The 14,460-nt window shown below is 31.3% G+C and overlaps 1 protein-coding gene across 1 annotated transcript; it reads right to left on the reverse strand.

The window, feature by feature from the left end:
* Window positions 1–1,649: 1,649 nt before the first annotated feature.
* Window positions 1,650–4,180, reverse strand: LOC145089884 (protein FAR-RED ELONGATED HYPOCOTYL 3-like). The gene is made up of 7 exons (XM_079028270.1): window positions 4,113–4,180; window positions 3,745–4,001; window positions 3,202–3,621; window positions 3,059–3,123; window positions 2,251–2,856; window positions 2,122–2,178; window positions 1,650–1,655 (listed from the first exon to the last, which is right to left on the reverse strand). The coding sequence occupies exons 1-7, from the start codon at window positions 4,178–4,180 to the stop codon at window positions 1,650–1,652; spliced, it is 1,479 nt and encodes a 492-aa protein (XP_078884396.1).
* Between the last annotated feature and the right edge of the window lie 10,280 nt (window positions 4,181–14,460).

A 14,460-nucleotide genomic window follows, 5' to 3' on the forward strand; every position in this document is an offset into this window, starting at 1 on the left:
TCAGAGCATGATCTGGACCAACCAAGAGAGAAGAAGCTTGCTGATGCTTTCAAATCACCTTTCAAATGCAGAATAACCGACACAAAACCCAAACTGACACATCAGGAGAGTATTGTCTGTGAATGGTTGTTCAACTTACAAGGCAATACATCGTAAGTAACTTTATTTTATATACATTCATATATGATTATTATATAGATAATAATCTATGACATTTTGATTATATATTTGCAGAGATGTGGTTGTCCAGACAAAATATGGTCATATAACAGAAAGAGCAGTTATGAAAGTCTATATGCAAACACATAGATTTTTGGAGAAGTTTTAGACACTTGGTCTGATTTACTTAACCACCAAGAACTAGAAAGGGATTTTGGAAATTCACCATATAGACTCTTCTTGAAAGTTGGAGTTTCTGTAAGTTTATGTTATAACCTTAATTCCTTCCTTATTGATAAATGAATACACCAATATGATGTATTCGTTTATGAATATTATATTTTTTTACAACTGAAATTCACATATGATTATACAAAATATGATGTATTCTTTAATATAATTATATATATTCAACTGAAATTCACATATGATTATATTGGTTACAGACTGCTTATCTAACTTCAACATTCTCCGATGAAAGAAAGTATGAAAAATTCAAGGAGAACTTTCATGACAGTACCAATGGGTACAAAAAAATCTTGAACATAAAAGATATTGACATGGTATGTTAATTAAAGTTGTTATATATATATATATATATATATATATATATATATATATATATATATATATATATATATATTATCAACAAAATACTTACCATTATATACATAAAAACATGTATTCTTTCCAGTTGTTAAAAGTCCTCACATTTTTGTGATTGTCTACAACTTAAAGAAACCATCAATTGAAATTCTAGACAACATTGCAGTTGAGGGGGATTATGAAGGGAAATACAGAGTACTATTGAAACCTTTGGTATGTACCCAATTCACAACAACATAAAAGAACCAATTTATTACATATCTAACTTTTATTTTATTTAATGATCAGAAAAATTTGTTTGTGAGATACTTAAAATAAATAAACCATCCAAGAGCAAATGCAATCTCAAAAGAAAGTATCAAACCCCAACGACTTGAAATGACATGGAGAATAGTTAAAAAAAAAAAGTTGATTGTGGAATCTTTGCAATGAGACATATGGAGACCTATATGGGACAATCACTCTCAAAGTGGAAACCAGGTCTTCATAAAGAAAGTGAAATCCAACAAACTACTTTAGAGAAGCTCAGGAAAAGGTATGCACACATAATGCTAACTTCTGAAATTAACATGTTGAAGGCTAAGGTGTTGGATCTTGCTGAAAAATATCAAAAAGTTGAATTCAAAGTGCGTACTGATTATGCATACAAGGCTATGCAAACAATTCAAAAAAGGTTAAAAGAATATTGATGATTGCTTGTGATGAAGTGTGATGCTATAGAACAATTTGTGTTGAAGATGAATGGATTTGAAGTACATGTAAGACGATTATGCGAAACAAATTTTAGATGGTTTGTTAAATGTTCGTTTTAATATTTTGTGAAATGCTTATGAATAGCTTTTATTATCTTGTGTTGAATGATTATGTAATAGAAACAACTTCGCTTATTTCTGTCAAAAAAATTTTATATTTAAATATTTTCAAAGTTTAATTATGTTTATTCATAAATGAATACAAAAATGATATATTCGTTTATGATTAAATTAGGAGTAATATGTCAGTAAAACAAAGTTCATATATGAATATAACAAATTTCAGATATGAATATAACTAACTTATTAGTAGAAACAAGTTTGCTTATTTATGTCATTTTTTTATATTCAAATATTTTCAAAGTTTATTTTTATTTATTCATAAATGAATACGAATATGATATATTCATTTATGAATAAGTTCAAAGTAATATGTTAGTATAACAAAGTTCAGATATTAACATAAAAAAGTTCATATATGAATATTACTTATTTATTAGTATAGCAAATTTCACATATTTGTATTCATTTATGAATAATTTACAATATCAATATAACTTATTTTATAGTAATTTAAAAAACAAATATCAACATATCAATTTACCATATCAATATAAATGTGTATTATTCGTACATGAATATTATTGTTTATTGTTTTTATCTGCATATATTCATAAATGAATAAAACCAAAAAACATTAAAAAAAACTAAAAAATCCCTAACTGTCTTTTACTAATTTAGTAGCTCCGACTCTTTCTGGACAAGTACGTAAATTGTGTGGAACTCGTTTTCCACATCCTGAACACATTCTATGTTCTTTTTTAGAATTTTCATATGCTACTTCACCTGCACTTGGAATTCTTTTCTTGATTCCAGAACCTTTATTGCTTTGAACTTCAGGAACATGAATATTAATCTCTTCTGGAATAGGAATAGTAACACCCAAAAGCTTGCATACGACTTCACCATCTGTCTTGCTTTTCATTCCAGGAGAAATATAATCACTCTCAAATTCCTTCAACAACATTTGTTGTTTCTCAGCAAACAAAGCCAATCTCTTTTTGTCATCTCTTACAATATCCAAACATGATTCAAAACTATAATATGAATCATTGACTAGCTTTACATTCTCACAATCACCTGAATCGGATTGAACAGAACTAAAACGATAATTTCTTGATATCACATCCTTTCTCCATATTTTCAAAATGTACCTTTCAGGAATTGCTTTAACACCACATCTCAACATTATTGTAAAAGCATGTCTGCATAAAACATCTATACGCTTAAAATGTTCACAACTGCAATTTATTTCTTTCTCTTCAACTTTTATTTCAACCTGATACAAAAACAAAATTTACACATTTACATTCATATAAGAATACTCATATCAACACTCATATATTCATATATTCATGTATTCATATATTCATATATGAATATTGATATTCATATATTCATATTCTCATATTCATATATGAATATTCTCATATTCATATATGAATATTATTACATTTTTCATAAAAAACTAGTAAAATTACCTTAAATTCATTTTTAAATTCACTTTTACTGTTGTTGTGCTCCACAATGTAAACTTCCCAACCATCTTCAATACCAACATATGAGTATGTACAGAAAAAACATGCTTTATATATTTCTTTTTGCACCTCAAAAAATAATATACTTGTACAAACCTTTAATGCTTGTAGTTCTGTTTCTCGAGGTGTTTGCATTTTATATGATGTTTTCTTTGATTCCTTATCAAGCTCTCGTTGAGTATTCCTTTGCTTTTGAATGGCAGTGTCGTAATTCATCATGAAATTCAAAAGTAAGTTCCCACTTTCTGAGTATGTATTAAAGAATGAATTCATACTCTCTGACTTCGATGTAGTCTTCCTCAAACCACACATTGAAATATCACTAAAATATCCAGGTATCCATGAATCACGTGTTGTAAACATGTCTTTAAACCATCTTGTGTCTTCACGATTGAATTCCTTCATAAGCAAACCCCACTTCACCTCAAAAACTTCAGATTTCATATTAATGTCCCAAACAAGCTTCGAAAACCTTTTTCTAAAATCTGTGTTTGTAAATAAATCATCTGATATTTGTATTAAAACAAAAATATTCATAAATGAATAAATAATAATAAGTAAAATAACAATCAATATTCATAAATGAATATACTAATAAGTAATATATTTGAAATATATTAAAATAATACCTTTTTTCAACTTTTTCATTATATGCCACATGCATAATCGGTGCTTTGAATTACGAAACACATTCTCAACAGCTTGTTTTATTGCAGCATCTTGATCGGTTAAAATAAGTGTTTGTTCTTTCCCATGAGTTTTAAGAAATGCTTTAAGCAACCAAGAGTAAGACTCAATGCTTTCATTGCTTAGCAACCCAGATCCAACAGTAACCGATTTTTTATGATGGTCAATAGCAGTAAACGGAACAAAAACCATTCGATACCTAACACACAAAAAAAATGTTAATTAAAGTCAATTTTTGATGTATTAATAAGTGAATATAAAAATATTCATATATGAATAAGCTATAAAAAAAGTAGATAGAATAACTTACTTGTTTGTTCGGAAAGTCGCATCAAACGAGATAACATCACCAAATTCAGCATAATATGTCTTCTCCATTTCATCAGCCCAAAACATACAGTCCAAAACACATCTTGACTAGGGATGAGAATTTGGCCCGAAAACCCGAACCGAACCGAAAACCGAACCGAGTTAGACCCGAATAAGCAATTCGATTCGGTTTTCGGGTATCTATATACGACTTATTCGGTTTTCGGGTTATTCGGTTCGGGTTACCCGAATAAGGGCTTATTCGGTCCAAAAGGACCGAACCGAATATGAAAAGTCACATTTTTTTCCTAACATGATTGCTTATTCGATCTTCTTTTCTATCAATCGTTACCCAACAAAACCCACGTAATACACCAAAAAAATCAACGCAATCGAATTCGATCATTCATATTACACCAAATCGACGAGTCGACAACATTACTCTTTGATCGATTGAGGTTTTTCTCATCCTTGCGACATTACTCTTTGATCGACAGTTGCGGCTACTGCCCTTGCGACTTACGATAACCTGGACTCATTGATCGATCATCACCGGTTCAAAGTTCAAACTTCAAAGTCCATTCACGATAAGAAAAAAAAAGTCGGCCCTTGCGTTTGGAAAAAATAATCGTCTCATCATCGTTGTTTTCTAGTTTCTACTATGATCAAACTCCATTCAAGTCATACAAAATAAAATATTTATAATCACATTGTAAATGTTATTCGGTTTATTCGGGTTATTTGGCTCCTTAATCATCTTCTACATGTTATTTGGGTTATTCGGGTCAGAACCGAACTGAATCGAATAATACCCGAACCGAACCGAACCGAACCCGTATTGCTTATTTGGTTCGGTTTTCGGTTCATACAATTACCCTTATTCGGTTTTCGGTTTATTCGGGTTCGGTTCGGTTCGGTTCCGACCCGAATAACATCCCTAATCTTGACAATTAAATTCAAATGAGTAATTTGGATAGTGAGCTCGACGGTCATTCAATGTGTTTACTATCATTTGGACATCTTTATAACCAATAACCCTGTTGATATCTCTCCTTAAATTTTTATAGTCAACTACTTTGGGCTTTACAAACTCATACCCACCTCTCAGACTTGCCCTCAGCTTATGAGCCATAGTTGGACCTATTTTTGATGTGGAAGCACGCACAATAAACTCTTTTTCTGAATATGACATTTGTCTCACTTTTTTTAAATCGCTTCTCTTCTCAAGTGGATGGTTGTGAAGTTCGTCAAACTGAAAAACTTTATAATCTGGAGTTCCATACACAGATTCAAATATAATCTTTGCTTGACAACCAATAGCTCTTGAATTTGAATTTCGTTTCCTCCTAACACCACTTGTACCTAATGTGTCACAAGATTTCTTTCTCTGTTTACCACCATGATTACATATAACATGTTTCTTCTTTATAATCTTGTTATCAAACCTTGACTGTGTGCTCAGTCTAACATCAAAACCACCAATTTCAGCATACCCAGAATACATTTTGATAGCCAACTTTAATGATTTGAAGATTAAACCCTTAAATGGAATAAGTTGAACAGGTACATCTGGCTTATAGACATGTTCTCCAATTATATCATCACAATATTGCGCATCATGTACTGAACTTGAAGATTCACCACCTAAAATAATAATGCATGAATAAAACAATAATATATATGAATACATGAAACTCATATAAATAAAACAAAAAACATTCATATATGAATAAAACATTCATATATGAATACATAAAATTCATGAGGATTCAAAATAAATAAAATAAAACATAACTTATTCATATATGAATAAAACGAAAATAATAATAAATTCGAAATTACAATTATCACACGTTTATTCATATATGAATAAGACAACAATTTATTCATATTAACATATTCATATGTAAATAAATGATAATCAACAAAATTAAAAACAACAAAATAATTCAATAACTGATACCTTCAAAAAATGAGTTCTCAACATCTTCTTCTTCACTCTCACTCATAGAAGAATACAAATCACCATCAATAACACTAGAATTCGACATAATACACCAAATATCTATATAAATAAACAAAAACAATCTTAATATCGAATCTATCTCACAAAAAAAGTCGTAAAGATGAAAACCTAGTTAATTTCGAATATATTTCACCTCAACGTACAAAATATCTGAAAGAAACTTAAATCATATATGATCAGATGATGTAATTAAGCAATCTCTCTCAGTTCAGAGCGTAAAAACTACAATGATATATCCGATTAAAAATTAAATTAGCTCCGATTTGAAATAAATATCTCAAACTACTTAACAAAAATCCGATGAAATAACTTCAATACATATTCGAAACTTGATAATCTTGATAATGAAATCCGATGAAACAACTCCAAAACGAAGATAATAAGTGTAATTTCAAACAAATTATAAAAAGCAATAATCTTGATAATGAACTCCGATCTATCCGATTCAAACGATATACATACCTGATCAAATTGGAAACTGAATACAAAGTAGAAAACTGAAACACAGATGCGAAACTTCACGATTAATGGAATGAATACGTATAATTGCTAACGACTTATATAAAGAAAATAATCTTGATAATGAATTCCTCATATCCGATTCAAACGAGCTAAAGATATCATCAAATTGGAAACTGATAACAACGAACATGTAAGTTCTATGTAAAAAGTTGCTAATTTACAAAGATACCCTTAATGAAAATGGACACGTGCATTTTTTTTTTAATTTGAACATGTTAGATAAATGATTGTCTAAGAATGATTCCCTCATTCTCAATCTTTTTTATTTTCTCAATTAAACTTTTATATATATATATATATATATATATATATATATATATATATATATATATATATATATATATATATATATATATATATATATATATATATGACAATAAGACAGAAATGACATTTTTGCTTTTTTGAATGATAAGAAAATTTACAAATTATCCAAACCCCACCATTGCACCGCCGCGGTAAACATGATCACATGGTGGGGACGGTGGTGTTGAACCACCACACGGTGGCCACCTCCGTCATTAGGTGTATGTATGTTTCAACCACAAAAGCACCTCTCTTTGCTGCCTTGGCCCCACTCTCGTTGACATATACGTTTTGGGTTTGAACAAACAAATATAAAGAAAGATACATAAAACTACAAATACCCAATTAAATGATTCTCAATATTCAATTTTCCAATAAAATGATCGACCCTACTTGTTATTACATATGAAGACATGCTTTTGATGGTTGTAGTCAAAGCTGTAAATTAGTTATTATTATAATTTTTTGTCCTAGTCATCTTGTTTTGTTAACCTTTCTTTTTGCTAAGAATAAATAAAAGATATTCAACATAGTTTTTATATAAATTAAACACAAATATATATTATTTGTAGTATATTAAAACCCATATATTGTTCTAAAAATCTAATTTAAGAATTTCAAGCTCCGAGAATTCAACCTATTTTATTTGGGTTTACAGGTCGGTGAAAAAATAAGCAGAACTAAAGCATGGGATGTGCTTTCACAAAAGTTTAGAAGAAAACTTTCCAATTGGAAAATCAAAATGTTATTTACCATATAAAAAATTAAGCAAGGGCTTAGGGGCCTTAGTTGTAAAGGGCCCCGGTTTTTAAAATCGGCGGTAGTTACGCAACCTCTTACGCACAATCAACAAGAGCAACAATACAAACGTTTGAAGCCATAATCAACAAGAGCAGCCGACGGCGATTCAATTTCCACAAAACGCTGCCTCTGTTCTAGTGTTCTTCACTTTTTCTTCCTTCAATCCCTTCTTGATTCTTTCTTCTTCATTCTTTCATTCTCGATTTCGATTGTCTGATTCGATCAATGTCTCAGTAGTAGACTAAATACTGAAACACAACCAGTGCCCAATAACCATCAGCTGTTCTGCCTTTTAGCCCTTTTCTGATTCTCGATTTTGATCATCATCACCATCTTTATTAGTATTGCTAAAGTTTTCGGAATTTTAGGTTTATTTTTATGAAATAATAATTATTCTGATTGTAGATTCTACTTTTTTGAATGTCATTGTTGTAGGACGACCGTCAACCACACACTCATTCTCTTCTGTCAATTTAGTAGTTGTTCTTGTCATCATTCTCATCGAGGATTTAAGGTACCTCACTAAGCTTTGTGCTTATGGCTTCATGTTTATTATTTCAAGTACTTCTGATTCCAAAGGGAAGGGCCCAACGTGATCACACTGCATACCCCAGAGTTTATTCTGCATTGACTATTTGTGATTTATACTCTGATGTTTTGAGAAAACTATTACTTTGATTACCTTTAGAAGCAAATGAATGAATGGCTTGATTAGATAGTAATGAAATTTTATTATGAATATTTGGAATGTTACAGTTTTTGACAAGTTTGAAGTTAAAGGTACTTTCATATTCCATTCCTTTGCTTTAAAAAAATAGCATGTCTGTAGCAATTTAGGCAACTTTGAACTGTCATAACATCTTCGTTATTTGCCCGATCTTCCTGATTTTTTTCAGCTTGTAGTTCACAATTTTAATCTGTAGTTTACATAGTTTATATGTTATTTTGGTTATATATTCAATGAGATACAGACCCCTAAACATGGCATATTGAAGTTGAGTTTTCTATTTCAGCATGTTTGTAGAAATTTAGGCAAATTGGAATTGTCATAAGGTCTTTGTTATTTTCCCGATTTGCCTGATTTTTTTTCCAACTTGTAGTTCACAATTTAAACAACTATTTATATAGTTTCAATGCATTTTTTATTTGTATATTCAATAAATAACCTACATGCCCCTAAATAGGGGGTTATGGAATCATAATACAGTTTATTTGGTTATTTTCAGTTATATTAGGTCGTTAATCATACTGTGAATGTTATTCGGGTTATTCGGGTAATAGACGACCCCGACCGATTAATACCTTAATTGAACTGAAATCGCATTAGGTTAATCAATCTGGTTTTTGGTTCCTCTAATTATCCTTATTCGAGTTTCGGGTTATTTGAGTTTAGGTCGGTTATGTCCAATTCTGACTCGAATAACATCCCTACTTCTACATGCACATTATACTTACATAGATTTAATCTTACCATTACACTTCATGATTCTCAAGTTTTCTATCTTTTTCGTGGTAAATTCTTATCCATTTACCATGCTATCACTTTTCTTCTCTAATCCACTGTATCCTCAGGCAACTTAATGGCTCATTGAACCACATTAAGTGACATGTGTCTGCAACGCCCATACACTACATTCACATCATACTTAACCCAGTTCAATGTTACCATCACATCACCTTATTCACAATTATCTTATCTCTTTCTCATAATCTAATTTTTCAACATGAAAACTTATTAGGTACTCTTCTTCCTTAGTCATCAATTATTCACAAGCCAAGTGCTATGGCTTTCTAACTTTCTCTTACTTACTCTATACTTGATACATATAAAAGATGTATTTTCACTTACTTATTCATCTCTTACATGGGGAAGTCACACACTCTCAATGTTTATAACTTCTCATTTGTATATGAAAATTTCTCCTTTCATCCTCTACTGAGACTCTACACCCAGCCTTAGACTCTTCTCATGAGTCCACTATCTTCCCACTTCTCTATGCTACTTCTTACCCTCTTTCTAACTGTCCTTTATTACACATAAGGTCTAGTCTATCCTTTTTCTCTAACAGTTACTCACAAGTATATTGTCATTAATATATATATATATATATATATATATATATATATACACACACACACACACACATAATCTAACAGGTTTATCTCTTCTCACCCAAGGAGTACACCTCCTCTTCATTCTCTCTTATGGACACACTAACAACGTGTCCCCTTACTCTGCATACTCTACATCTCTTACATCCTTAGAAGTCTTGACCCGTCTTCTCATGTTCCTTAGCTCGTAACACAACACAATGTAACATTCTTACTTACTTTCTCTTTCTCTTAAATGTCCATCATGACACTTGTTGCACCTCTTTCTTTCTATCTAGTCATCTATCTTTTTCCTCTTCCTGTCTATCTTTGGCCAGTGCTATCACTATATCATCTAGTAACATGGTGCAAGCTCTACTCTTCATAACTCATCCACTTTCTAGCCAACAATGAACTTTCTTCTCTTCATGGCTAATTGCTCTCAAGTAATGCCAATATACTCTAGTACTCATAAGTACACTTCTTTGACTCTGATATCTTTCTAAGATAGACTCTCTCTATTTTCTTTTAATTCTTTGGGTATACCAACCCTCTTACTCTTTCTCTACATTTTTTTGTCCTTATTTCTATCTTTATCTTTTGTTGTCCCTCTTTTTGTCCTCAGTCTCTCTAATCTTCGCTATCTCTTCTTATTTGGGAAACGTACTTTATATGTTGTCCACTCACTGGAACACATTATCTCTAATACATCTTTCTTTCAAGATATAACAATATCATTCTTTCTGCATAAGTGAACGAACTCATGAAGGAAATGATCTTTACATGGAAATGAAAGAATCTGGAGTAATTAATGAAAAAAGTTTTCCAAAATAAAAAGTAGCTCTAGTTTACGGTCAGATGAATGAACAATTAGGAATCACTTTAACTAGAGATCCCATTCTTGTCATTTCGTAAAATAGCCTTTCTTTCTTTCTTCTTTAAAATTCTGGACCCAAACCTCCAAGGTTGATCAATATATTAAGCTCATATTCATTAGGTTCTTTATCTTCACATATCTTCAGCCGTGTAACTTGGTCTCATAGCATGGTTTATCATAAAACTAACTCATAATCTCCACTTCTCATTTATCTTCCATAATTTAAGACTAGGAATGGATACACCAAACTTAATTCACTTAAACTATGGCTCTAATACCAATTGTAACGACCTGAATTTATATCATCTAATTAACTAGGTAATTATCAGATTTTTCTAAAAAGTGTGTAATTCTATTAAAATTTAAATTATCTACATCCTAGGTTACAATCGGGTTTACAATAAGATCCTACCTACAAACTGAAACAATTAGGGAAATAAAACCTATTTTGAGTTCGTATGCTCCTATCTTCTTCACATATAGTGGTTGCTATCTGAACCTACAAAACATGAAACATCACTACGACATCATACAATAATGTCTAGTGAATTATATTCTTTCTATAGTCAAGTTCATATACTCTTTCCATCTTTCTTCTTCTCTTCTATCTAATGCTCTACATTATAAACTCTTCTTCTCATGGAAAAGACTGTCAATGTTTCTCATATCACTAAATCTATCTCTTTTTTTAATCTCTTCTCAGGCCTCAACATTCTGTTCTCTTATTCTCATACTTTGTCCTATTCTATTCATTTCCAATAGCACACACTGCTATTCTTCCCAATTATCTATCTCTTTAATCTTTCTTAGCCTCTTCTTAGGTTCTTCTCTACATTTCTCTTAATCTTTCTATCTCCCTACATACTCTATATCCTCTCATCTTTCCTATACTCTTCTATATGCTCTATGCATGCTCTTCTCTTGTTCTTTTTTCTTCATCTCATACTTCTCATTTTAATCCCTCACGAATCCCTTGACATTTTGTTTCTTCTATTGAATCTATCATGGATTCCTTACTCTAAATCCCTCATGGATTATCTTTAAGTTCTTTAAAGAACTCCATTACCCTGTTCCACTCATGGAACCTTTTCTCCATCTTTTCTAACCATACGTAATCTTTACTTACCATATGAATAATCTATCTACACCCCAAAGGGATCATCTATTTATGTTCCCTAAGGAGCCATCAACTCATTCCCGAAGGAATCATACTTTAGTCCCCGAAGCAACCTTTATCTCATTCCCGAAGGTGTCTTCTTTCTAAACATCTATATCTCTATTGTGTGACTCATCACATAATTCTAGTCCTACGGACATTCTATCTCTTTGTCTCAAGAGATCTTCTGCTACACATCTAGTACTTAACTCATTAAGTATTTATCCTTTATCTATGTCTATTAACATATAGGTATTCTACACAATACCACTCATGTTTATACATACATACATACACTTACGATTATACTTCATATAATCATTCTCTTTCTATATCTACAATCTCTTAGGTATCCATAGATACTTTTCTCATCATCTATTCATGCATAGTTCCATAATACATATAATCTCGTTCTTTCTTTATCTACTCTTAAGAATATTACTCATGATAACCTTGTTTGTCCTCTATATATCTCTACATACTTTGTTTATAAACACATGCTCAGTACATGTTATTATGTGTGTAACAACAAGTACATAATCTTATATAGGATTATAGTACATATAATCCTCTTCTTTCTTCCTTTTTCATGCTCAGATACATGACTCTCGCATACAAACATACACACACACACACACACACACATATATATATATATATATATATATATATATATATATATATATATATATATTACAACATAGAAAGAAAGAGAGAGACTGAGAGTTATAACTCACCTTATTAGTTAGTGAGGACTAACTACCCTTCTATGCTCTTCTCCTCAATTGATGAATCTTGGCTCATCCTCTTGCTCAATGCCTATTTATACAACATTTAAAGTTCCTTAAACTTGTCTTAACCTATTAACAGCTTATCTACTTCTGAATGTCAAAATGATCACTTAATTGATCATAATCCTAACATTTCATTTTGTACTTCCAAATTCAATCCAATCAATGAATTAAGATTTCCATACCACTTAATTCATCATAATCTAACATCTAATGCATCAATTAACATAATAATTAGCTAAGTGTTTTAAACCCTAACTTCACACATACAAATTTCTCCTTTGAAATCACACATAAAGCTTGTTAAAAGTTTATATACACTACTAATAACATCAATTAATCAGCTTCTTAAGAATAATCATTCATACTAAATTCAATTCCATAAATCACCATTGAAGCTCTAAGAGCTTAACCATTAAGTAGATGATTACCTCACAAGCTTTTGATGGCTAATCCAAGCCATAAGCAACCTAGACCGTCTCTTTCCCCTTATTCCTTCTCCAAGTCACCAGAGCTTCGCTTAGGGAGGGTTAGGGGGCGTTATAATAAGAAGTGTTGGGGTTCAAATCTCTCCATTGGATGGTGACTTAGAAGGCTTCTCCCTATTCGATATAAAGGGCTTCTCATGTGGAAGGCCTTATGGTTTGAGTTAGCCTATAAATACTAGTTTAGTATTCTCTGTAGGTTGAGAGACCTTCCATTCTATAGATGAGTAGTTTAGTTTAGAGAGAGAGAGAGAGAGAGTGTGTGTGTGTGTGTGTTGTAGTCAATCAAGCACATGCTTTTAAAATTTTTTACTACTCCATTATCTATACAAATTATGCTTAAATGTTAATTCATGTCTTTTCGATTATGCATTTTCTTAATTCCGCAATTGTCATCTCCATGGGTTCCTACATGTGGTATCAATTTAAAGGCTTAACAACCTTTAAGTTGTTGCGACACCAATTTGCTCTCATCTATTTACTACGTCGTGGTAACCAATTGACCCATGGTCAATGACATGTCATGGCGACCTACTTGCCGCATCGTGTGCTCTTTCTCAATAACATCCTACTTTGGCCACCACGGTGTGGTGCCCATATACTACACCGCATAGGCAATTTACATTGCCTTTATCTCTTTTGAAGAAGTCTCTACTGGATCCTCATCATCTCTCATCGTGTCTTGGTGATGTATTCTCCACGTCGTGGTAACTGCTTGATAGCATCTCCTTGGTTGATTTTATTCCAGCTTAGGGACAGTTTTTGTCCCAACTTCTAACACGCATAACTTCTTCATTTCTTACACGTTTTCTATGATCTTTATATGCACGCGAAGGTGGGAACATACTATACCATTCTATTAAGTACTTCTCATTGAATTAATATGGTCCTTAATCTTTTAAGTCACAAAGTTGGCCTAAAAACATAAAATTTCCATTTTACCCTTTTGACTAAAATGCATTTTCTCATGCATTCTTTCTCTTGAACTTACTCATCTAATATCATCTTATTGACTTATACTCTTGTCCATTTTCATGAAGTCACCACTTCATATTGTCATCTTTTTCTCATAATTGACCATTTTTCCCTTTTGATCAATATTTGACTAAAAGTCAACTTTCCCTAAATTTCAGGTTCTTACATTAACTATTTGTTATTTCCAATACTAACAGGGTCCTTTTGGGTTTGCCTCGTGACCCAATTAGCATAGGGAAATTGGAGATTAATAATGTATTAATTTATTAAGGAATTAATTAATTATAAATTATATGATAAATTAATAAAAAAAGATTTA

Source organism: Lactuca serriola, chromosome 2 (genome assembly GCF_051521515.1).
Source record: "Lactuca serriola cultivar US96UC23 chromosome 2, Lser_US96UC23_V15, whole genome shotgun sequence".
Classification (NCBI taxonomy): Eukaryota; Viridiplantae; Streptophyta; class Magnoliopsida; order Asterales; family Asteraceae; genus Lactuca; species Lactuca serriola.